The 26,885-nt window shown below is 37.0% G+C and overlaps 1 protein-coding gene, 2 long non-coding RNA genes and 1 pseudogene across 3 annotated transcripts; all 4 read left to right on the top strand.

The window, feature by feature from the left end:
* The first annotated feature begins 752 nt into the window (after positions 1-752).
* LOC148929355 (uncharacterized) lies at positions 753-2,817 on the top strand. Its single transcript, XR_016128679.1, has 3 exons — positions 753-834; positions 1,969-2,030; positions 2,486-2,817. It is a non-coding gene; the product is annotated as an uncharacterized LOC148929355 (long non-coding RNA).
* A 5,729-nt stretch (positions 2,818-8,546) lies between these two features.
* On the top strand, positions 8,547-9,244 carry LOC125196370 (putative invertase inhibitor pseudogene; annotated as a pseudogene).
* Positions 9,245-10,193: 949 nt separating this feature from the next.
* On the top strand, positions 10,194-13,053 carry LOC148929354 (uncharacterized). The gene is made up of 4 exons (XR_016128684.1): positions 10,194-10,944; positions 11,019-11,065; positions 12,206-12,267; positions 12,723-13,053. It is a non-coding gene; the product is annotated as an uncharacterized LOC148929354 (long non-coding RNA).
* Positions 13,054-13,970: 917 nt separating this feature from the next.
* LOC125196372 (ras-related protein RABH1b-like) lies at positions 13,971-18,087 on the top strand. Its single transcript, XM_089057725.1, has 6 exons — positions 13,971-14,220; positions 14,870-14,940; positions 15,047-15,135; positions 15,250-15,361; positions 17,724-17,814; positions 17,936-18,087. The coding sequence occupies exons 1-6, from the start codon at positions 14,104-14,106 to the stop codon at positions 18,080-18,082; spliced, it is 627 nt and encodes a 208-aa protein (XP_088913851.1). The 5' UTR covers positions 13,971-14,103; the 3' UTR covers positions 18,083-18,087.
* The last annotated feature ends 8,798 nt before the right edge of the window (positions 18,088-26,885 follow it).

Below are 26,885 nucleotides of genomic sequence, written 5' to 3'. Positions count from 1 at the left end.
CTTGAAAGGCTGGTTCAATTGTTGAGGGTTATTGGAAAACCATCATAATCAAATAGGATTATAGACAAATCCATTGCTACTACCCATAACCATAGAGAAATAAATGATTCGATTAATTTCATAGGCATGGATTATTGTAACACCCGTCTTTTTAGTACCTTTTTCGATTAGTTTTGTTTTGAGAACGAGCAAGTGATAGACCTTGATTAAAACACTTTCTTTGTTTCGATTGACTGTGAATGGAATTAGTGAATGCTTGATCGTTGTTGGTTAATCGAGTGGTGAAAGTTTTCAGCGAGTTTATTGTGAGAATTGTCGATCGAAAAGTTGGGCATTCGTCTAAGTACTTGGAATAACACCAAAGTACTAAAATAATAAAACACCACAATTAAATCCAAGCACTAAATTTCATATATTTTTGTTCCTATCACTTTTATCTATTTTTATTCTTTTCTAGCTCTTTATCCTTATTCAATTAGGCTATTTTTATATAGCCATTTATTCCTAATTCTTATTAAATTACCGCAGTCAACATAAATCTCTTCTCCAAATCTTTTCTACACGTTTTCTTCTCTTCATCAATATCTCCAAACCCAAAAATCTCTCCAACAAACCGATCAAATTGTTCTATATACTCCTTCCCCACGTTTTCATCTTTTTGCATCTGTCGTCCCATAACCCTTGAGCAGTTTTTTTTCATCTCTTCCGTGAAGGTAATTTCTTCCCATTCTATTGAATACGAAAACAAAACCTCCATAATTGTTGATTCCATAATTTGATATTACAGTGGGAAGAAGAAGCAGAGTGTTGTGATTACCTTCATTCCTTCCAAAGGTATATCTATTATTATTATTTTTTTTCTGAATCCCTGCATCCCACTCCATGATTAGTGTCACATAATCACACACGGGAATAAGCCCTTTTGAAATTCTTGAAACTGTTAAATGATGGATTCGTGTGAAAGCATCAATCTTTAATGCTTGAGATGTGCCTTCTGTGTTTCTTTTCAATCCCAAATTCCTAAATCCCTATGCCTGCCCTTTATTAAGTGAAATCAAATAAATAGAAATTTTTAATAAAAGAGCTAGGGTGAGGTTCAAGAGAGAGAGACGAACCTGTTGTCGGAGTAGCTGGCCATCGGGATAGGTGGTGGACAGCAGCGGCGGACAGAGACGTAGTAGCAGTGGCAGAACCGGCTGACGTCGAGGGCGTCGAAATGTAGACGGCGTCGCTCGCGGAATGAGAGAGAGAGAGAGAGAGAGAGAGAGAGAGGAGTTAGGATTGTTTCTGTTTTGTAAATTGTAGACGATAACTGAGAGATAGGGGGCGTGAGTCAAGGTAAGGAGAGGAGTTTTAACAGTTTAGATATCAGAGGAGGGAGTATATAATTCTTTTTCAGTCCATGATGGATAAGAAGTAGACGTGTTTAGTGTAGGAGTATACATGTGTGCCTAGTTTTTATTTTTGACATTTAATAATTCCTCTTTCTTTTTGCAAATATGTGGAGTTGAATATATTTTTGTTTTTATGTTAACATGTTGGAAAGTGAGTAGTTACGTGTAGATGGCTGGGAGTATAACAATAGTTATTTTAATTCTTTTACCTTGTGTTACATGTGGGATAGGGAGTATACGTGTGGTGACAGGGAGTATTTTGGCTACTGTTCTTTCCTTTCTTTAGTTTAAGTGTTAGGAAATTTAATATTTATTGGGCCATGAATTGTTTTGGGCTAATTGGAATTTAAGTTGAGAAACTACTTTTTTTTAAATTCATGAGTGTCTCTTGTATGTGAGACTGATGCCGACGGGAGGGAGTATATTTTGTTAGATGTTGTTTTGGTTAATTGATGAGTCTGTTTTATTATTTGTGAATGAGGGATATATTTTTCACACACGTAGGATCATGCATTGTCTTTAATTAAATTATTTAGCAAAGCCTGATTTTTGCATATCATGTTATTTCAAAAAGGGTGAGCTTGTACACGTGGGTTGCGGTTGGAAAAGGAAGTGATTGAGGAGTAAGCTTGTGAGGTGGGCTTTCCTTTTAAATAAGGACTATGTCCTAAATACTATTTTTATGTGAAAGGAGGTGAAAATTGTTTGTCTTGCCATGTTTTATGTTTGAATGAACCTATCTGAAGTGGCTATGCCATGTATGTTTAATCGAATTCGGGTCCCAGTAGGGCCGCAAACCCTGCTCGGACTAGTGTACACCCAGTAGATCGTGCGCTATCTCTTTGGAGTTGGCCGGTCTAGTGACTTGGTTCGTGGCCACGTTCCTTGTCATGTATGTTCAGATATGGTGATGGTGATGTGAATGGAAAATGGTTGCAACCGAAATTTATGTAAAGATGATTTTAGTGACTTGGGTTCTTTTCAATTAAAACCCCCAAGATCACTCGTTATGGCTTGACAAACGGTTTTGGCATGTGTCCACTGAGTGCATCAAGTACTCAGCCCTGCATATTTGTTTTCTTAATGTGCAGATTGAGCGACGACGGGCGTGGAGGATGTTGAGCAAAATTCATGGATTAATTATGTTTGGCTTAATATTGTTGGATATGTCGTGTCTTCATACTCGGCATTTTCCGTGTCTTGAACGCTTCCGCTAAGTGTCTTTTCTTTAGAATTGTTTTAGTATTGAGAACCTAACTCTTTTCAAAATATTCTACTTTCTAGTCTTTATTTCTTAGAATTGGTACTTTGTTGAAATGATACTATGTTGTTTTCTAAGTTATTTCAATTATTTAAATATTTTGGTCAAAGATGTGTGTTTCCCCCTTTCTTCCCCGCTTCTTTAATCATCCCCTAGTCGCGATCAACCGTATTTTCTATCCTTAGAAAATACGGGCGTGACAAAGTGGTATCAGAGCAATTTTTTTTCTTTCCGCTCTGGACCCAAGAGTCTTTTTCTGTCTTGATCTAGATTCGTATCCCTAGATCAAAATAAATAAATAGGTAATTGAATAAAAATTTTAAAAGTGTCAAAGGCTCAACATCCAACCGTCGCCGCTCAACCTGAAATGAGGTAAATGTTTTGGAAATGGAAATTATTAGTTGTGCATGGTGAGATTCGATTGGCAGAAATATTTATGTTGTGGAAAAATGGGTGAAAATTTTGGAGATATTTGAACTTTAAGTGAAAGCATGCTAGTTCTTTTCTTTTGAGATTTGAGGAGTATGATGTTGTTATATGTTGAGATATCTAGTGATAATATTTGTTTACGCTTGATTATGTGGTCTATATGTGATAATTTGAGTGATGACTCGTGGATATCGAAGGATAATATTGTGAACTTTGTGTGTGATTGCGGACTATTTTGAGATGTACGTTGGGAATGACGATATAGATTCTAGTGGTATGTAATAACTCAAATTTTTTTCGTCTTTTCTTTTGAGCAAATGAATGAACATGGAACATTGAACCACAGTGAATCTCTAATACCAAAGGATAAAAAAAAATAAAAAAAAAATAAAAAATAAAAAAATAGAAAAGTAAATATAAATGTTCGAAAATTGTGATTGGAGGTCGAGTGACGATAATTAGCGTTACCTGGGCATATATACCGTTTTCTTTTTACTTTTGTACTCACTTCGAATTTACGTTGGGAAACCCTACCCTTCGCATAGATGGCGCGTAGGATTCGAACCCCACGAAGGAGTGACCCACCGGAGGCACAACAAAAAACTTAAAGCATATCGAGTCTATCGGAAAAAAGACAACGTACCAATGCTAGAGTTTGTCGCACGTTTCGACACCCTTTGGAAGGCTGTTCATGAGTTTGGGGTGACGGAGCTTGATGGTATAGAGAAGTTGATTGAGCTACTCCCAAATAGTTGGAAGGAATGGGCCACAACGACATCAAAGCGTTACACATGGTACCAGGACGAAAGTGATGACATGAAGGGAGACTTGAAAGGCTTCCGAAAGGCTATATATTGCGCCTTAGTTGATTCTGAAGATGATCTACCCCCGCAGCCTGCGGATGAGGAATTTGAGGATAAGCAAATGATAGTGCATGAGGCCGAGGCGGAGAACAGAAACGAAGGAGAATTAGGGATGGTCCCGGGGTACGAGGAAGACTACGAAGAGGACCCCGAAGAGGAACCCGAGGAGGACCTTGGAGGGAACCCCATAGAAGATTCCGATGAAGACCCAGAGGAAGGACCCATGGAGGAAGATGATTAAGTAGTTGCGTTAGATCCTTTAAGTAGTTTAATGTTATCTTTTTCTTTATCGAACTTAGTAGTAATCTTCTTTATTCCTATTGGTTTTTGATGCGAAGTCCTCAGTGAGACAATTGTTTATTCTTTGATCCTAGTTATGAGAAGTTAGAATTTGATACCTCTTATACGTGCTACCTAACTGTTATACATGAAAAAAAAAATATATGAGGAGATTTATGAGAAAGTGGTGATTTATGGATAAAAGGAATTGTAATAATTATGTGTCTTGAAGCAGAATGCCGCCGAGACGTGGTCCACGAGCAAGGCGCAATGCGAGGGAACAAACCGAAGAGAGTGTTGGGAACCAAACCCCGCCACCACCACCACCACCGCCTCCACCACCACCACCCCCACCTCAGCCAAAACGATACATCGAGACTTTCATGAGCCAAAAACCCCCACAGTTTGATGGACTGGGAGAGCCATCAACGGTAGAGACTTGGATACGCGCTCTCGAGCGTATATTCGAGTTTATGGAGAGCACCGATAAGGAACGACTCGCTTGTGTGAAATTTCAACTAACTGGGCCCGCCGATTACTGGTGGGATACCAAGCTAAGGACCATGGACCCTGCACGCCGTGAAGCGCTGACATGGGAAGGATTCAAGGAGGAGTTGAACAATAAGTACGTCCCCATGAGTTATAGGCGAGCAAAAGTAGAGGAATTTCATACCCTCAAGCAAGGACGCATGACTGTGACAGAGTACGACCGGGCCCTTTGTGAATTGACCCGATATGCACCTGAGTTAGTAGACACGGATGCGAAGATGGCGGAAAAATTTCGTGTTGGGCTCAGACACGATATAAGAGCAGCTGTGGCTAGCCGTAGAGGAATCACATACTCGGAGGTTTTGAGTTGCGCCTTAGACGTGGAAGAGGCGTTGCCCAAGGATAGGACAATCGTGAAAACTACGTCACCTCCACCACATCATCAACAAAATTTCAGAGACAAGAGGAAGTGGGAGGGAGATCGAGCTCCATACGATAATAAGAGACAACAATATATGAGAAACCCACCACAATATGGAAGTAGGAATGCTCCCTATCAGAGGGGTGACTTTCGGCCTAGGGCCCCTCACTGTGTTAGTTGTCTCAAGAACCATTTTGGAGTGTGCAGAGAGAAGAGCAATAAATGCTACACTTGCGGTGGAAATGGTCATTTTTCTAGAGAGTGTCCGAATAGGAACGTGGGAATGGGAGCAAGGCATAATAATCAAGGGTTCCGTCCGCAACAAAGGGCACTACAAGTCGAGCCAAGAGGATACTTACCCGCCCCGCAGCAGCAGCAACAACAACGTCGTCAAGGACTTCCCACTCAAGCAAGGGCATATGCTTTAAAGGGAAAACAACCGATGATTGGGCAAGGGAGTAAGGAGCAAGGAAACTTGGCAGGTATGGGCACACTACTCAACATGCCTATTGTTGTTTTGTTCGATACGGGTGCATCGCATTCTTTTATTTCAGCGTCATGTGTGGATACATTAGAACTGCCTACCAATAAAACTGAACATAGAATGAGTGTGACTTCACCAGTAGGAGGAACTGTAGATATTTCACAAACTTGCTCGAATGTTGAACTTACTATGGGAGAACTTAAGTTAGCTGCACATAATTTGCAAGTTATGTCGATGGGGAGTATAGACATAATTTTGGGTATGGATTGGTTAGCCGAGAATCATGTTACCATTCGCTGCAAGGAGAGAGAGATCTTTTTCCAAACCCCGGGAAAGGAACCAACTATATTCTATGGGATTTCTATGAATCGACGCAAGTCCATAATTTCTGCGCTTCAAGCAACTACTATGATGAGGAAAGGATGTCCAGCGTATCTCGTCTATCTTAATGGAGAGGAGGAGCAAGAAAGAAGAATAGAAGATGTGGCGGTAGTGAAAGAGTTCCCAGACGTTTTCCCTAATGCTTTGCCAGGACCACCTCCCGATAGACAGTTGGAGTTTACAATTGATTTGGAGCCGGGATCAGCACCGATATCTAAGGCACCATACCGGATGGCGCCTAAGGAATTGGAATAACTTAAGATACAACTGCAAGAGTTGCTCGACTTGGGTTTCATTAGACCCAGTGTGTCGCCGTGGGGAGCGCCAGTGTTGTTCGTGAAGAAGAAGGACGGAACATTGAGGATGTGCATCGATTATCGAGAGTTGAACAAGTTGACACTCAAGAATAAGTACCCGCTGCCGAGGATAGACGATTTGTTCGATCAACTTCGTGGAGCTGGAGTGTTCTCGAAAATGGATTTGAGATCGGGATACCATCAACTGAGAGTCCGACGAGAAGACGTACCCAAGACTGCTTTCCGAACTAGATACGGCCATTATGAGTTTATAGTGATGCCTTTCGGATTAACAAATGCCCCGGCTGTATTCATGGACCTTATGAATCGTGTGTTCCATCCATATTTGGACAAGTTCGTCCTAGTTTTCATAGATGATGTACTTATCTACTCAAAGAATGAGGAGGAACATGAAGAACATTTGAGGACCACCTTGGAGACGCTAAGGGCCGAGAAACTCTATGCTAAGTTCAGCAAGTGCGAGTTTTGGCTTAAGGAAGTAAATTTCCTTGGACACATAGTGACCGCAGATGGAATTCGAGTGGATCCTACAAAGGTGGAAGCTGTGCAACAATGGAAGTCACCGACTACACCAAATGAGATTCGGAGTTTCTTAGGACTGGCGGGATATTATCGGAGATTCATCGAGGGATTTTCAAAGATAGCAAGGCCAATGACTCAACAATTGAAGAAGGGAGTCAAAGTGAATTGGACACCGGAATGTGAGGCGAGTTTCCAGTTGTTGAAGAAGAAGTTGACCACCGCACCGATTCTCGCTGTGCCAGAGCCGGACACTAACTATGTGGTGTATACTGATGCATCGAAGGTTGGACTGGGATGTGTACTTATGCAGAATGGGAAAGTGATTGCGTATGCATCAAGGCAATTGAGGCCACACGAGTTGAACTACCCGACGCATGACTTGGAGTTGGCAGCAGTAGTACATGCCTTGAAGATTTGGAGACATCATCTTTATGGAGTTCGCTGTGAGATATACACGGACCACAAAAGCCTCAAGTACTTCTTCGAACAGAAGGATTTGAACATGCGCCAGCGTAGATGGCTCGAGTTAGTGAAGGATTACGATTGTAGTATAAACTACCACCCAGGAAAGGCAAACGTAGTGGCTGATGCTCTAAGTAGAAAGTCTCAACCTCAATTAGCCACTTTTCTCACAAATGAAGAGCACTTGATACGAGAGTTCAGTAGGATGCGATTGGAAGTCGTGAGGGCGCCCGAGACAGTTCAAGGAAGGATCGCCACCTTGGTGATGGAACCTGACCTAAGAGCTAGAATTGTCGAGGCTCAAAGACGCGATACTTTACTAGAGAAAATCCGTTCGGGAGCGAGGGCAGGAGAACAAGAAAATTTTCACGAGGAGGCGGATAATGCCCTCACCTACAAGGGAAGGTTATGTGTGCCTAAGGACGAAGGACTTAGAAATGAAATCATGAGGGAAGCGCATGAAACACCATATACTGCGCATCCGGGGAGTACCAAGATGTATCAAGATTTGAAGAGACAGTTCTGGTGGAATGGCATGAAGAAGCATGTTGCGGCATTTGTGGAGAGGTGTTTGGCATGTCAACAAGTGAAAGCCCTACATCAACGACCCTATGGAAGACTGCAGCCACTTGAGATTCCGAAATGGAAATGGGAGCACATCGCAATGGACTTCGTGACAGGATTACCGAGATCTCAACGAGGGAACACAGTTATTTGGGTGATTATTGATCGTCTTACCAAATCTTCCCACTTTGTGCCGATTCGTGATACTTATGGAGCTAATAAATTGTCTAAGATGTATGTGCGAGAGATCATACGCTTACATGGAGTACCGGTGACTATTACATGTGATCGTGATTCGAAATTTACATCTAGGTTTTGGATGAGCCTGCAGCGAGAGTTAGGCACCAAGTTGAATTTCAGTACTGCATTCCACCCGCAGACTGATGGACAAACAGAGAGGACAATACAGACTTTGGAGGACATGTTGAGAGCTATAGTGCTAGATCGAGGAGTAGGTTGGGAGGAAGTGTTGCCACTAATAGAGTTCGCTTACAACAATAGTTATCAGGCGACTATTAACATGGCCCCGTATGAGGCATTGTATGGGAAGAAATGTAGATCGCCACTTTATTGGGATGAAGTGGGTGAGAGAAGAGTTCTTGGACCCGATTCAGTGGAAGAAATGATAGAGATTGTTCGACAAATCCGTGAGAGGATCAAGGAAGCTCAGGATCGACAAAAAAATGAAAATGATGAACCCCTCTTTTTCAATCATCTTCATATTCTACATATCCACCACCATCCACCTCTCCTCCTCCTCGAGCCTCCTCATCAACACCACCTGTGAATCCATGGCCGCCGACAGCCCCAACATCAAGTACGGCTTCTGCGCGACATCCCTGCAGGCAGCCCCGGCCAGCAGCTGCGCGTCGACGCGGGGGCTGGCCACCATCGCCATCCGCGCCCTGCGATACAACGTGACCGACACGCGCTGCTTCATCAAGCAGCTACTGAAGAGGCGGAGCTGGGACGCCTACGTGAGGAAGTGCCTCGGCGACTGCTTCGACCTCTACTCGGACGCCATCCCCACCGTCAAGCAGGCCATGAGGTCCTACAACGAGAGGCGCTTCGACGACGCCAACGTCCAGCTAAGCTCCGTCATGGACGCCGCCACCACCTGCGAGGACAGTTTTACAGATGGTGACGGCGTCGTTTCGCCTCTCACAAAGCAGAATGCAGACGCTTTCCAGATCGGGGCGATGGCACTGTCTGTCGTCGGTATGATTCGGACGGGATCGGGCTGATTTTTCAGTCTTCGCTTATCTGTGTTTATGTATTGCTTTTGTTTATGTTCGATCATGTTATTACCTTGATGTGAAAAAGATACAATTTGTGTACTAATTTGCGAACCGAGTCTTGATATTTGCTGTATGATAAATAGACTAACTTGTACTCCTGCCAATCCCCATTAAATATCTTATAGGAGTATTTCTTTATTTACATTTTTATTCTCCCTCCGTCCTAACAGAAATGGGACTTTAGAGGAGTCACGAGTTTTAATATGAAACTAGTAAACTAGAAGAGATGTAGAAAAAAAAAGTGATTGAAGAGGTTTAGTGGAGATAGAGGCCACCTCTTAAGAGATAAAAACTTATAAGAGAAACAATATTTTAAAATTCAAACTGGTCAAATATAAAATATCTACTGGGAACAGGAGGGAGTACTATATTTTATTTCATGGAAATCAATAACCTATATGCATTAATAGCTCAATGGGGAGTTTCACGCAAATCTAACATTCAACATAAACTAAACTAAAATTGAAGATTGGTTATGAGAAGCTCAAATCTGTGCATTTCTACTTTTATTTGCTCAAAGGCTGTTATATTTAAAAAGTGGTATCATGATCTTGCATATAATACATACATTAAAAGTGCTGCTGGTACCAAGTCCCTTTGAGCGTGACAATTATGATTCATTGCATATAATCCATTTCTACTCTTAAGCTAAATCAGGCTTGCCATGAATTTATTACATTTTTATTTTTCAATTTACTTTTTGTAAGACAATATCAATTTTATATGACTTATTTACTCATAATTGTGTCCTCGTCGACAAGTATTGAAATTTGAATCCTGTATAACATACAACAACTCATGTCCTCAGTTCAATTTCTTTTTATTTGAGACCAAATTAACGTAACTATATACTCCTATATAATTGTTCCATTTTGCCATTTTCATTCATCCACTAATAAATATGTCATTTGTTTTCATAATGCTTTTGGTAATAAACCTCATATTCTACTAACTTTATTTCATTATAAAACTAATATGCAAAAGTAAAACCCACCTACCACCAACATTTTCCATCCATTTTTAACTTCATTTCTTAAAACTCATGCTCGGTCAAATTTAGCCTTCTACTTGAAAGGCTGGTTCAATTGTTGAGGGTTATTGGAAAACCATCATAATCAAATAGGATTATAGACAAATCCATTGCTACTACCCATAACCATAGAGAAATAAATGATTCGATTAATTTCATAGGCATGGATTATTGTAACACCCGTCTTTTTAGTACCTTTTTCGATTAGTTTTGTTTTGAGAACGAGCAAGTGATAGACCTTGATTAAAACACTTTCTTTGTTTCGATTGACTGTGAATGGAATTAGTGAATGCTTGATCGTTGTTGGTTAATCGAGTGGTGAAAGTTTTCAGCGAGTTTATTGTGAGAATTGTCGATCGAAAAGTTGGGCATTCGTCTAAGTACTTGGAATAACACCAAAGTACTAAAATAATAAAACACCACAATTAAATCCAAGCACTAAATTTCATATATTTTTGTTCCTATCACTTTTATCTATTTTTATTCTTTTCTAGCTCTTTATCCTTATTCAATTAGGCTATTTTTATATAGCCATTTATTCCTAATTCTTATTAAATTACCGCAGTCAACATAAATCTCTTCTCCAAATCTTTTCTACACGTTTTCTTCTCTTCATCAATATCTCCAAACCCAAAAATCTCTCCAACAAACCGATCAAATTGTTCTATATACTCCTTCCCCACGTTTTCATCTTTTTGCATCTGTCGTCCCATAACCCTTGAGCAGTTTTTTTTCATCTCTTCCGTGAAGGTAATTTCTTCCCATTCTATTGAATACGAAAACAAAACCTCCATAATTGTTGATTCCATAATTTGATATTACAGTGGGAAGAAGAAGCAGAGTGTTGTGATTACCTTCATTCCTTCCAAAGGTATATCTATTATTATTATTTTTTTTCTGAATCCCTGCATCCCACTCCATGATTAGTGTCACATAATCACACACGGGAATAAGCCCTTTTGAAATTCTTGAAACTGTTAAATGATGGATTCGTGTGAAAGCATCAATCTTTAATGCTTGAGATGTGCCTTCTGTGTTTCTTTTCAATCCCAAATTCCTAAATCCCTATGCCTGCCCTTTATTAAGTGAAATCAAATAAATAGAAATTTTTAATAAAAGAGCTAGGGTGAGGTTCAAGAGAGAGAGACGAACCTGTTGTCGGAGTAGCTGGCCATCGGGATAGGTGGTGGACAGCAGCGGCGGACAGAGACGTAGTAGCAGTGGCAGAACCGGCTGACGTCGAGGGCGTCGAAATGTAGACGGCGTCGCTCGCGGAATGAGAGAGAGAGAGAGAGAGAGAGAGAGAGAGAGAGAGGAGTTAGGATTGTTTCTGTTTTGTAAATTGTAGACGATAACTGAGAGATAGGGGGCGTGAGTCAAGGTAAGGAGAGGAGTTTTAACAGTTTAGATATCAGAGGAGGGAGTATATAATTCTTTTTCAGTCCATGATGGATAAGAAGTAGACGTGTTTAGTGTAGGAGTATACATGTGTGCCTAGTTTTTATTTTTGACATTTAATAATTCCTCTTTCTTTTTGCAAATATGTGGAGTTGAATATATTTTTGTTTTTATGTTAACATGTTGGAAAGTGAGTAGTTACGTGTAGATGGCTGGGAGTATAACAATAGTTATTTTAATTCTTTTACCTTGTGTTACATGTGGGATAGGGAGTATACGTGTGGTGACAGGGAGTATTTTGGCTACTGTTCTTTCCTTTCTTTAGTTTAAGTGTTAGGAAATTTAATATTTATTGGGCCATGAATTGTTTTGGGCTAATTGGAATTTAAGTTGAGAAACTACTTTTTTTTAAATTCATGAGTGTCTCTTGTATGTGAGACTGATGCCGACGGGAGGGAGTATATTTTGTTAGATGTTGTTTTGGTTAATTGACGAGTCTGTTTTATTATTTGTGAATGAGGGATATATTTTTCACACACGTAGGATCATGCATTGTCTTTAATTAAATTATTTAGCAAAGCCCGATTTTTGCATATCATGTTATTTCAAAAAGGGTGAGCTTGTACACGTGGGTTGCGGTTGGAAAAGGAAGTGATTGAGGAGTAAGCTTGTGAGGTGGGCTTTCCTTTTAAATAAGGACTATGTCCTAAATACTATTTTTATGTGAAAGGAGGTGAAAATTGTTTGTCTTGCCATGTTTTATGTTTGAATGAACCTATCTGAAGTGGCTATGCCATGTATGTTTAATCGAATTCGGGTCCCAGTAGGGCCGCAAACCCTGCTCGGACTAGTGTACACCCAGTAGATCGTGCGCTATCTCTTTGGAGTTGGCCGGTCTAGTGACTTGGTTCGTGGCCACGTTCCTTGTCATGTATGTTCAGATATGGTGATGGTGATGTGAATGGAAAATGGTTGCAACCGAAATTTATGTAAAGATGATTTTAGTGACTTGGGTTCTTTTCAATTAAAACCCCCAAGATCACTCGTTATGGCTTGACAAACGGTTTTGGCATGTGTCCACTGAGTGCATCAAGTACTCAGCCCTGCATATTTGTTTTCTTAATGTGCAGATTGAGCTACGACGGGCGTGGAGGATGTTGAGCAAAATTCATGGATTAATTATGTTTGGCTTAATATTGTTGGATATGTCGTGTCTTCATACTCGGCATTTTCCGTGTCTTGAACACTTCCGCTAAGTGTCTTTTCTTTAGAATTGTTTTAGTATTGAGAACCTAACTCTTTTCAAAATATTCTACTTTCTAGTCTTTATTTCTTAGAATTGGTACTTTGTTAAAATGATACTATGTTGTTTTCTAAGTTATTTCAATTATTTAAATATTTTGGTCAAAGATGTGTGTTTCCCCCTTTCTTCCCCGCTTCTTTAATCATCCCCTAGTCGCGATCAACCGTATTTTCTATCCTTAGAAAATACGGGCGTGACAATTATCATAATGGATTATTTTGATCGCACAAATTACATGAATTTGGTATATACGTGCAAAAATCAAGGCACTATTCTAATAGATTTAAGTCATAATAACAATGAACTTAATTCATTATAATGACTAATAGATAACGATACTTACATAGTACTTCAAATTTCTTCATGTGAAAATTATACTCCACTCCGTCTCCTAAAAGTAGAAACTTTTGAAACAACACGAATTTTAATGCAAAATTAATAAAATAAGAGATAATACAAAATTAATAAAGTAAGAGATAGAAAGAAAGAAAAGTGTTTATTGGAAAATGGGTCTAACCTCATTAGAGAGAAATAACTTTCCTTAAATAAAAAGTTTCTATTTTAGAGGACGAACCAAAAAGAAAAGAGTTTCTATTTTTAAGGAACGGACGTAGTTTAATTTAGATTTTGTTAAAACTATCATAAAATTACCTTTAATTTGATATTTGTATGAAAAAAAGTAATTCAAATAGGAATTAGATGTAACTGAAAGTTATTGAAATATTTTAAAAGAGATAATTGTAATTGAAAATAATGTGTCATTACATATTCGAATATATACATGATAATAACATTGGATTTACTACATCATAACATGATCACAGCGCTGAATGTACCACATTATAAGTAAATTACCATAACCAAATACTATTTGATAGTCTAATACACCTTTAGCGAATTTTTATTCTTAATTTTCAAAATTATCTCTATTGTGTGGTAATTTATTAACCATTAGATAACAAGATCTTATTATTTAAATTTGGTCTTGGTTATATATTTAAATTTGTTCAGTTTTAATCACTATCGTATATACATATATATCGATGTTTTAAACCATATTTTTGTCCATATTTCACGTGTTGTATGTCTGAAAGACGAACACAACTCCTTTTTCCGGTGAGATTGATCCGTCGAAGTAAAAGTAGCTGATTCATATTCAAAAGAGGTGTTCTGCCATTAGTTTTCTTCGGTTGACTTGATTTTAAGTTATGGCTTCGGCTTCAGCCCGCACCAAATGCAAGCTAGTGTTCCTAGGAGATCAACCCGTCGGGAAAACGAGTATCATCACTCGGTTTAGGAACAACAAATTCGATGACAATTATCAGGTGTGGAATCACATCTTTGTGAAGTTATAGTTTTGCATTTTTAAATTTCACTTTATGTTGAAAAGTATTGTACTAGGAGTCAGGATCTGATCCCTAATATCATTGATTAGCACTTGGCACGCACTTTATTCCGTTTAAATTCTCAACATCTTTTATCTTTTAGCTATCTTTAATAATTTTTCACAGTAGTACAATCTCCTACACTTTCATTGGTCCCCTGCTGCATTTACAGGTTTTGTACTGTTGATACATGTGGTGTTAGTTGATGCATTGGTGTTGTTTTTCTAGGTCTTAAGGCATCATAGTTTATTGGATCACATAGTTGTTAGTAAAGTTCATGAATCGAGCTGACTTTGTTTTCAAGAACTGAATGAGTTCAACAACTTTTATGTTTCCGACAGATAATGTAGCAGGAGACTATCTGTTCTGTGTTTTGTAGAAATTAGTCAACAAAAGTCTTAGTTCATCAAATATCAGAAACTAAATGCTATGCTAGATTTAAGTGACTGCAGTTATCTATTGCAATATATTCATGGAGAACTTTATAGTTTACTTTGGTTTACATTATCAATAGAACCTCTGCCTGAGCTTGTTATAATGTAGGATAAGAATAAATTTACCATACTATTTTGCAATCTGTTTTGTTCAGACAACTATTGGTATTGATTTTCTTACAAAGACAATTGATCTTGGCGACCGGACTGTACGTTTGCAGCTATGGTAAGACACACTTCTTGATATGGATGATTTCATGAATGCTTCCTCGGCTAGATTCTCAGTTTGTTTTTCTTGTAGAGGAATGATCTTCCAATCTATTCATGTTTAGGGATACTGCTGGACAAGAAAGATTCAGAAGTCTTATACCAAGCTATATAAGGGATTCCTCTATTGCTATCATAGTATATGATGTTGCAAGTATGTCACTATATCTCTAATTAAGTGTGATTGTAACTTCATTCGATGATGTCTGTTTGGTTCCAACTTTATTCCTTAGCTTTGTAGTACTGATTATATATTGCTGGCTATTAGGCCAACAATCATTTCTTAACGCTGCAAAGTGGATCGAGGATGTTCGCACTGAGAGAGGAAGTGATGTTATAATTGTTCTAGTTGGCAACAAAACCGATCTGGTGGATAAGAGGTAAACACCATGTCTAAAGCCATTTTCTGTTATACACATTTCAAGTTCCAACAGAATTCTAATACTATATCTGTAATTACACCAAACATCCCCAACTATATTTTTCATGCCTTTTGCTTTTGTTTATGTGCGTTGATCATTGTCTTGCATTTTTAACTCATCCATACAAGGTTTCATATTTGGGTACTACTATGTATACATACATATAAGAGGCAGTGCACTACACATAAGTAATCATATATATACATGTATAAAAGACGAGTTTTGGCCTTCTTTTGAAATATTTATAAGTTTTATCCTCATTTGGAAATATTAATAAGTTATGGGATCAATTTGAATATTCATGGAATAACTAATTCCTTCCAATGGCTATTGCATGCAGAAACATATAGTTATCACCATATTGTATATATGTATTTACATTACATTGTCACCACACCAAAGAGAACAATTTGTGCATTATTTTTCAAAAACGTCTAAAATTCCACCTCAAAAAAATATTCCCAAGTGTTAAGGACCAAAAATGATAGTTTGGGAAAGTTCACAACCTAAAAAAAATGTCCCCTCAAAAATCTAAATAAATAACATAAAAGGCAAGTTTTAGCCTTATTTTGAAATGTTTATAAGCTATGAGATGAATTTCAATATATATAAAATATTTTATAATCAATGTAGAAATGAATGAAATTATACTGCGGCCAATATAATAGATGCAAAATATGAATATAGCTACGTGATTTCAGTTACAATGTAAGAGTGATGAGCGTTAAAACTCATTTTAATTTGGCCGTTACTTTTTGTTTTTTAATTAACTTGGCATTCAATCCGCAAACAATATATAACAAATGCCCATTATTATATATAGTATATCGATTTCAATAATGTCATAATTTTATAAAAGATTAGTAATCCTTATCTAAAAGTTTATATATATAATCAAATTCATTCCTCAATTTAACCTTCATTCTCTGTATTGATTATGACATGGAACTATACAATTCGTACTTTAAAAAATAAACATATCGATCATAGAAGCAAATATACTACTCCCTCCGTCCCAGAAAAATTGTCTCAGTTCATTTTTTGCACTCGTTTTGCAAAAATAATAATAAATAGGTAAAGTTAAAAGAGAGTAAAATAAGAGAAAAAATAATGTAGGTAAGACTATTATCTACATTATTCTATCTTTTAATTTACTCTCTCTCTACTTTACTATTTATTATTATTTTTGCAAAACGGGTATGAAAAAGAAAATAGGACAATCTTTCTGGGACGGAGGGAGTATTTTTTTAATGTGCATCAAAATTGCACCTAACTTATAATTAAACAAAAATTAATACTTCCAAGAAGAAAAGAAAGTACAAATATTAAGTTATATCTTATTATAAGAAATAATGTGTGTCCCCTATAACGTCTTGATCCCACCAATCAATGAAATTAATTATTCAGTTTTTTTAACAATTTTTTTCATATTTATGGGTTTTGATTGTAGGAAGTTAATTCCGTTTATTTTAATTATAAGTGGAGGAAGTGAAAGGGACTTCTATTTTTCTACTATAAATATACGGTATTTGATAGCTTATAATCCACACATTTCTCTTTTTTTTCTCATTACATTCTTTGTTGATTTTTTTGCACAGATATGATCCGATTTTAGGTATTCTCTTGGATCTCCATCGATATTGTTTTAATATGAAGTTAGTTTTCTATATGATGATCTCCATCGGAGTATTATCTAAATCGTTTAGTTATATTTTATTACTATATATTGCATGCCTATTTTTTAAATTTGTTGTTATTAAGTGTGTTGTATATAACAAAATAGTCATAAGTTGAAGTGGTCTAATATTGATTTAAAAGCTATTTATTTACATTATACAATTTTTCATAAGTTAAAGTGGTCTAATATTGATTTAAAACCTATTTATTTACATTATACAATTTTTATATAGAAAGTAGTTCGTGAGATGTTATTGTTTCGACTGATTCTAATATATATATTTTATATTATTATGTTATATTTATTTGAGCATTAAATTAATGTTGTAATTATTATAACTAGGATCTTTTGTTATAGGAGATGTGAGTGGATTTATTTTTTTCTTCTTGGAGCTTAATCAAATGATGTTTCAAATATCTCCATTCATATATTGTAAATTAGAGCTCTCCAAATTTTTATAATTTATTATTATTTATTTCAAGTTTATGGTATGTTTTAGTTGTATAATCGTAGTTATTTTATTTATAATTTTTATATAATGATATTGTTTCTAATTTTATTAATTAATTTACAATCTAAAATCAATGTTATTAAAATATTATAATCTGCATCGCACAAGTGTAATACTAGTCTCTATAACAGGCAAGTTAAAAAAGAGGACGAAGAGGCGAAAGCTCGTGATAAAAGTGTCATGTTTATTGAAACAAGTGCAAAGACCGACTTCAACATAAAGGTAACATAAACATTGCGAATCATTTGTGCAACTCAATCTGCTAAATCTTGTTTTTGAATGATGGACGTACCTCAATAAAGTAAAGTATTCTGATGCTGAGGTTTGCACGTAATATAAACAGGTTCTATTCCGGAAGATCGTTGCAGCCCTCCCAGGGATGGAAACTCTGTCATCAACGAAGCAGGACGAGATGATCGATATCAACCTCAAGTCTAGCAACGCAAATGCATCTCAGTCACAACAGCAGCCGGGAGGTTGCGCTTGCTAAAAAGGTGAACCAAACATTGGTTTATTCATCCATAACATACAAGCAACTGTCCTACTAAGTTCAATTTCATTTTATTCCAGACCAAATTCAAGTAACTATACTTGTTTTATTATTGAGAGTTAAGGGAAATAAATGATCCATTGCTCTCTTATTCTTATGTTCAGAACCTAATATGATTTATGAAGACAAACCCATTGCTAGTTTGCTACTATCCATATCCATAGAGAAATAAATTAAATGAGTCGATTAATTGTCATAATGTAAAGTATGAACTATGTCTCACCTTAAAAGATATAGTCAATGCAAATGCAATTTTAAAAAGGAAGAAAAAAGAACTTCAATGAAATTGAAAGCAAACTTCTCAACAGTGCAATTAATTCCTTTCCTCTTTGTCTAATCAAATTTAGCATCACATCTCGAGTTAACTAGCACAACTTGACCAATTACGTGGATTGATGAGACAATGTTGCCAAATAAGCCTAACTTTGTGAAATGAAATTGTACCGGGATAGTTCCTGCATCGGATTGGATTGCACGTGGACCTTAATAGTAGTGGATTCAACTTGCAAGATTCAATCACAGAAGAAAACAACACAACAAGTAAGATTTAGTTTCGTTGTGTTTTACATGCTCAACTTGCAATATGATTATGAATCTAGACCTGTTATTCTTGTATGCAATTTCCGCTGCACTCATTAGATGAATACAAGAAAATCCAATAGTGGTATCAGAGCCCAAGGCTCGATTCATAATTATTTTGTGTGTTAATTATTTGTGGACTACCGTAATCTGGTCTCGTAATTGGTTTGTGGATGAAATATGATTTCACGCGAATAGTCTTCGATCTTTTGAAGATTAAATTGGATGAGGAATAGAATTTGAAATTTCTATCAAAATTGATTCGTATATAACCTTGGAAGTTAGAAATTAGATTTATGTTCCGTTTGAAAGGTTTTAAGGAAAAGCGAGAAAGATTTAATTTTGAGTTTTTCAAGAAAATTTTGAAATTTTGAATACTCTGGAGAATTGTTTTTGATGATTCAGAAAACTGAAATTAACCCTTTAATTAGACTTTTGGAAAGAAAATCCTTTTTGTTTACTTAATTTTTTTTTCAGAAATATAGTTTAAAACTTGAAGTTAGACTTCAAAATCATTCGAGAATTTTGACTAACTCCAAAACGTCTTAAAGCTTTACTGAAAATTGATTTGATATTTTGAATATCATATTTTTGGAAGAAAATCTTGAAATCTTAAATATTGAATTTTCAAGATTGATTGCCATCTTTTCTTTGAATATTACGAACGACCCTTTTTCTTTTTAAAATAATAGGGCAGATTGTTACGCTTAGGTATATAATTAATTTAGAATTAATTATGTACAATATATCCCAATTACGTTAATAAATATTAATTGGTAAATATTTTACAATTTATATTAATTTAGAATTAATATAAATAGTTAAATCCACATTTAATTTGAAAATAAAATTTGATTTTATTTGTTGAGCATTATTTGATATCCTATGTGATAAGCATGCTATTTGATTTATGCTTATTTATTTTAACTATAGTAGTTAGAGACCGTGTTATACTATGTCTGGGTAGGCGGCGCCCAGTATGAGTAGTCCGTGTTATACTATGTCTGGGTAGGCGGCGCCCAGTATTTGTAGTCCGTGTTATACTATGTCTGGGTAGGCGGCGCTCAGTAATTGTTTGAAATTTAATATTGGATATTATGTTCACATAACTATTATCACAACCGAGCCGTATAACGATGGCTTATAACCCAAGTGGGGGCATTAAATTGATTGGATATTGGCGCAAACCAACTGGCTGGGCATTGTGGTGCTTATTCTGGCCTGCCCGTTCCAAGCTAGGATTTGGGCCACGGGGTTTGTGCGAAGGCATAGGCTTCTTGTCCCGTAGAGTGGAGGGCACCGCGTTAGGCTAGTTTCACAGAGCAACTAGTATCACACTTTTTTCCCATAAAATATAAGTCTTGTTTTTGAAACAAACGCATCGTCCATCATAATTGTTTGATGTTCCTAGCCTTTTTGACTACAAGTTTTACGCCAAAGCGTTTACTCTAAATCCACAAGGCCTAGGCTCATTCATAAATGCATGGTTGGCATCGTGTGATGGGATTGACTTGCTTAAATTGTTTAGTGATGCCAAAGTGACCTAAATAGTTTATGGATGCATATTAATTGGATAAATAAACCAAGAATTGCAAAATAGTTGTTGCAATTAGCTTGGAGGCCTACCTGGTGATATTATTGTAGTGATCAGCCAAAGCAGGGGCTGCGATAATATGGACTTGGATCTTGGACCACTAAAATTTGTATTTGATATAAATTCGTATTTTATGTTTGGGGGACATAATATGTGTTAAAATTAGTGGGAGCTAATCAATACAATAAACCCTAGTTTGGTTAGTGATACGAATGTGATCTTTGTATGTTTTTCTAATTTACTTTTCATTGTATTTTTCTGTTCAGATAAAATGTCAAACTTGACTTACAAGTGTTTGATGGAAACACACAAGTTGACTGTCAAATTTCACGGATTGGCTCCGTTGTTTGCGCTTGGTGCTAAGGCATGACAAAATTGATTATGTCTTGGACAAACCAATTGGTGTCGTTCCCAGTAAGGAATCCTCTGAGTTTGCTACGTTTGACGCTGCTGCTTATGAGAAACATGTTGAAAATGCAAATGATGCTCAGTGCATCATGCTGTCATCCATGAGTTTGGAACTTCAAAGACAACATGAGCACATGCTTCCATATGAGATGCTTAAACACTTGGAGAGTTTGTATGCTTCACAAGCTCAAACTATGGAGTATGAGATACTTCGCGATCTCTTCAAGTGCAAGCTTCATGATGGGGGCAAGGTTTCTGAGCATGTGCTGAAAATGATTGGTTTGATTGAGAGGTTAGCATCGATTGGAACGGTGCTTCCCGCAAATGTCTCAACAAATCTAATTTTTCAGTCTCGTCCTAGTAGTTTTGAGAATTTCATTGTGAATTTCAACATGAACAACACGAAGGTTGGGCTGCCAGAGTTGCACAACATGCTTAAGACTTATGAGTCTTCCACTACTAAGGTCAAATATGTGCTCATGGTGAGCTCTTCTGTGAAGTCTTCCAAATGGAAGAATAAGCAACAACAGAAGAAGAAAGCATCTAAGGATGTTGTTCTAAAGCCTAAGAGTGGAGGGGCTAAGAAGAAGTCGAAATCATCAAAGGATGAGTGTCTTTTCCGTCATGAGAAGGGATATTGGAAGAGAGACTGCCCAAAATTCAAGGCACTTGGTGCAGAAAGTGAGAGCTCAGGTATGTTTCTCATTGAGAGAAATATGTCTATGAATAATTCACAATCTTGGGTATTAGATACAACTTGTGGCTCACACATTTGTAGTAATGTGCAGGGTCTAAGTGACGCCTGGGGAAGTTGATTTGCGTATTGGGAATGGAGCAAAAGTTGCTGCCGAATGCGTGGGGACTTACAGATTGGATCTTCTCTCAGGACATAGACTAGAATTGTTCAATTGTTATTTCGTTCCAGTTATTTCTAAGAATATTATTTCCATTCCGATGTTAGACAATGAAGGTTTTTCCTTCCTTTTTGCAAACAACAGATGCTCGTTTTCTTTTAATGGATTGTTTTATGGAAATGCCACTCTTGAAAAATGCATTATATATGCTTGAATACAAACGAAATATTCTCAATGTGCAAAACAAAATACCTAAGCAATGTAATACGAATAATGCAAATTATCTATGGCATTACAGACTTGGTCATATTAATGAGAAAATAATAGCAAGATTGAGAAAGTTAGACTATCTCACTTCATTTGATTTAGAATCATACGGAGCTTGTAAATTCTGTCTCAAAGGAAAAATGACAAGTAAACCATTTTCTGGGAAAGGGGTGCGTGCTAAGGATTTGCTAGAGTTAATTCACACAGATGTGTGTGGACCGTTTCCAACTTAAGCAAGAGGTGGTTATTCGTACTTCATAAATTTTACTGATGATTTGTGAAGGTATGGATATGTGTATCTTATGAAACATAAATCCGAGGCTTTCGAGAAATTTAAAGAGTTTAAGTGTGAAGTTGAGAAACAACTTGGGAAAAGTATCAAGACTCTTCGATCAGACCGAGGAGGGGAATACTTGAGCCGAGAATTTCTTGATTACTTGAAGTCACATGGAATCCAGTCAGACTGGACACCTCCTGGTACACCTCAAATGAATGGAGTATCTGAAAGGAGAAATCGAACATTATTAGATATTGTTCGATCCATGATGAGCTTCGCCAGTCTCCCTATATTCCTATGAGGTTATGCCTTACTAACGGCTATTTACATTCTAAATAGAGTTCCTTCTAAATTAGTCGAGAAAACACCATATGAGTTATGGTGTGGCAAGAAAGCAAGTCTTAACCATATCCGGACCTGGGGTTGTCCAGCTTTTGTTAAGAAAATGATGACTGATAAATTGGAAACTAAAAGTGAGAAATGTTATTTTGTGGGATATCCTAAAGAATCTAAAGGATATGATTTCTACTGTCCTGAAAATCACAAGGTGATAACATCAAGGAATGTGACGTTCCTTAAGACAATTATGTATGTAAGGAACAAGGTCAAAATACAGTAGATCTTGAAGAAATTCAAGAACCACAAGTTAACAATGAGGATGGGGTATTATCCTGGATTGGACAATAACTCAGTGGGAGTTTTTGATGATCTATTGGGAGGGGAAATTACTCTTAGAGAGGACCTTAGAGAGACTATCGAAGGATCACCTCAAGACAATGAGATGCATCAAAGACAAGATGATGCAATAGTTGCATCAGCTCCACCTCAAGAAGATCATAGTGATATTCCTAAACCCTCTCACATACAGAATGAACAGCCTGAACCATAGCAAAACCAACTCAATAGGCCTAGAAGGATTCGTCGTCCACCTGAGAGACTGAATCTAATGGTTGAGACCAAGATGATAAAGTTGATTTAGATGATGATGAGCCAAAGTCCTATACCGAGGCGATGTCAGACACCGATCGAGAGAAGTGGCTTGAAGCCTTGATATCTGAAATGGACTCGATGTACTTCAACTTAGTTTGGGAACTAGTTGACTTGCCAGATGGGGTTTACCCTATAGGCTGCAAATGGATCTTCAAAAAGAAGAGAGATGCAGATGGCAAAGTACAAACCTACAAGGCTAGGTTAGTGGCAAAGGGTTATAGTCAGCGCAAAGGCATTGACTATGATGAAACCTTTTCACCAGTTGCTAAGATCAATTCCATTAGGATATTACTTGCAATTGTTGCATACTAATATTTTAATATTTGGCAAATGGATGTCAAAACCGCATTTCTCAATGGAGAATTAGAAGGCGATGTCTATATGACACAACCTGAAGGTTTTGTATCGAAAGATAGGCCGAATGCAGTGTGCAAGCTAAAGAAGTCCATTATGGACTTAAGCAAGCTTCGAGGAGTTGGAATATTTATTTTGACAGAACAATTAAATCGTTTGGTTTTGTCAGAAGCAAAGAGGATCCTTGTGTTTATAGTAAACGCGAAAATGGAAACGTCGTATACCTTATCATATATGTTGATGACATCTTGATTATGGGAAGCGATCATTCCATGATGCAATTCGTGAAAGAGTGGTTGTCTAGATCCTTTATGATGAAGGATTGGGTGATGCTTCTTATATCCTTGGAATTAAGATCTATCGAGATAGACCAAATAGGATGTTAGGATTATCACAATCCACTTACATATACAAGTTTTTAAGGCGCTTCTCAATGGAGAATTCTAAGAAAGGTTTTCTTCCTATAGGACATGGCATTGTATTGTCAAAGAAGGATTGTCCTTCTAATGACAAAGAAAGAGACAACATGAAGATGATCCCATATGCTTCGGCTATAGGATCTATTATGTATATTATGATATCTACTAGGCCAGATGTGGCCTATGCGCTTAGCATGACAGACAGATTTCAGCAAAATCCCGGTGAGGAACATTGGAAAACTGTTAAGACTATTCTTAAGTACCTTAGAAGGACTAAAGAATATTTCTTAGTCTATAGTGGACAACCAAAGTTATCAGTTACTGGGTGTATATTGATGCTAGTTTCCAAACAGACCATGACGACTATAAGTCTCAGTTTGGATATGTTTTTATCCTCAATGGTGGAGCAGTGAGTTGGAATAGTTCCAAACAAGGTACAACTGTCGATTCCACCACCGAAGCCGAGTATATTGCTGCATCTGAAGCTGCCAAAGAAGTTGTTGCTTTGTTAGAGTTCGTTAAGGAACTGGGTGTCGTTCCGAATGACAGTAGTGCAATACCTGTGTACTGTGACAACACTGTGCTGTTGCGCAAGCAAAAGAACCTAGAGCTACGAACAAGAACAAGCATGTTCCCAGAAGATATCATCTGATCAGAGATATAATTGAAAGAGGCGACATAAAATTAGAAAGAGTACCCACTGATGATAATTTGGCTAAACCTTTCACCAAACCGTTATGTATAACAAAACACAACAAGCACTTTGAGAGCTTAGGTGTTAAGCATGTTGGTAGATGGCTTTGAATCAGTGGGAGTAAAAGTTTTATATGTCTTAGAAACATTTTGTATTGAGACAATATTACTTGATCACATTCAATGAAAATTTTATTTTCAATGGGTATTGTGCACTTATTGGAATAATTGTTTTAAATGTTTGTCTTTATTCTAAATATTTGTTCCCTTGAATTATGACGGTCGTTAATGGAGTGAGACATTAATGATATAGTATAATTCTAAAATAGCCCTAACCAATGATCATCAAGAATGAGATATTGATGATATGTTACAGGTTAGCCCTAACCAATGATCATCAAGAATGATATTGCATCACATTCTTCGAGAATGTAGTTGTCCTCACAACTATGAGATATTAGATACTCGTGATGGACACATGGTATACTTTGGAGAGTATTGGTATACCCTACTATTAAACTGTTTTTTTCAGTGTCTACAGTTTATTAGTGCATGAAGTATGTAATAGTCCTTGGATCTGAAGTCATTACACATTTTGTTTCTTAAGTGGTGTACTTTGATCTTGTCCAACGCTTTGCCTCCCAGAGGAGGATTGAGACCCAGACTTATGTTGGTTATATCATAAGATAAATAAAGATGATAGTTGAGCCAAGAATGAGATTCATCCCTCGATTAGAATTTCGAGAGAACACTCAAATTCTCTATATTACTTGACCACTAAGTCATTGGCCAATGCAAAGATATATTCGATTAAAGTAATTGAATATGATCGAATGAGTCATTTAATAAAGATGAGATAAAGTGATTGAGCTATTTGGATGACACATGACAAATCTTAGGCTCAATCGGGTGGTTCGTGAATGAAAGGATATTACTATAAACTTTATGTAAAGGCTTGTTTACCGAATTCACGTAAACGTCCTTCATATATCGAGCTACGCTGCCAATGCAGTCTAGGAGTTTTGTGCAGACTTCGATTAGATCGTCGTCGATAATGAGGGCCTAAAGGGTCACACTATATGTGTATTTTGATCCGCTCAAGGGTACAAAGTTGGAACTGCGTATTATATCTAATGCTAGTCCAAGTGGGAGATTGAAAGGAAATGGGCTAGAATTAGATTAATATGGATTAAGTAATTATAGTTGGGCTATAATTATAATAGTCCATAAGCCCAACAATCGTGGAACCCTAGTGACTCTTCATCTATATAATGGTTATTTATTCTCCATTGTGGGGCATGAGAAATAGAGTAACATTAGAGAGAAAATACGTAAAGCTTTGTAGAGAGAATTCCTAGCATTCTTCTACGGAGCAATTGTACCGGGATAGTTTCCTGCATTGGATTGGATTGCACGTGGACCTTGATAGTAGTGGATTCAACTTGCAGGATTCAATCGCAGAAGAAAACAACACAACTAGTAAGATTTAGTTTCGTTGTGTTTTACATGCTCAACTTGCAATATGATTATGAATCTAGATCTGTTATTCTTGTATGCAATTTCCGCTGCGCTCATAGATGAATACAAGAAAACCCAACACATTGACCCGTAGCTTATACTCGGTTGAAATTTGAATATAGTGGACAACCAAGCGACGATAGTTTTTTTGCAAACAGCCTAAAGTTCCTAATTTCCCATCAATGAGTCGGAAAATAGAGATACTCAAAAATTGAACTGAATTCCATCCGCCAATATATAAGTTTTATGCAAAATTCCACACAATTCAAATAAAAGCTAACCAATCAAAACTGATTCTTGGCAGCTCGCCCAATTCTATGATTAAAAACATGCATATTTGCATAACGAATGTTTTCTTTAGTGGTACGGTGCCGCATAAAGGAAAAAAAGATGCAAAACCCTAATATCTTCCCGATTTCACCTAATATGCTTTAATTATTTTCGACTCAAATTTAACCTTTAGATTCAAATTTCAAGAAAGTGGGTATTGTTTTTATTCTTCATTCAACACACTCAACTACTATTTCTTATAAAATTTATCTTTCTAGAAATATGAATTTAACGCCGAATGAGATTGTTTGTCTCGAACGGACTATGAATAGCGTAAGTAAAATGTTCTTACGTGGGATGGGGAGTAGGGAGAGAACGTCCATTGTGAGAATTTTGGGCTGAGACAAAAAGGGGCAAACATGTGATCAAAGCTTTCAAAAGAAACCGGGCATTGAATTAAATTTTAAATACCATTTAACCAACAAGCAAATGAGCAATCAGAAAGAACACTTCAAACCTA

This window comes from Salvia hispanica, chromosome 4, assembly GCF_029641045.1.
Source record: "Salvia hispanica isolate PSC_SH4W2 chromosome 4, Shi_PSC_v1, whole genome shotgun sequence".
Classification (NCBI taxonomy): domain Eukaryota; kingdom Viridiplantae; phylum Streptophyta; class Magnoliopsida; order Lamiales; family Lamiaceae; genus Salvia; species Salvia hispanica.
This window is presented reverse-complemented; position numbering and strand designations above follow the sequence as displayed.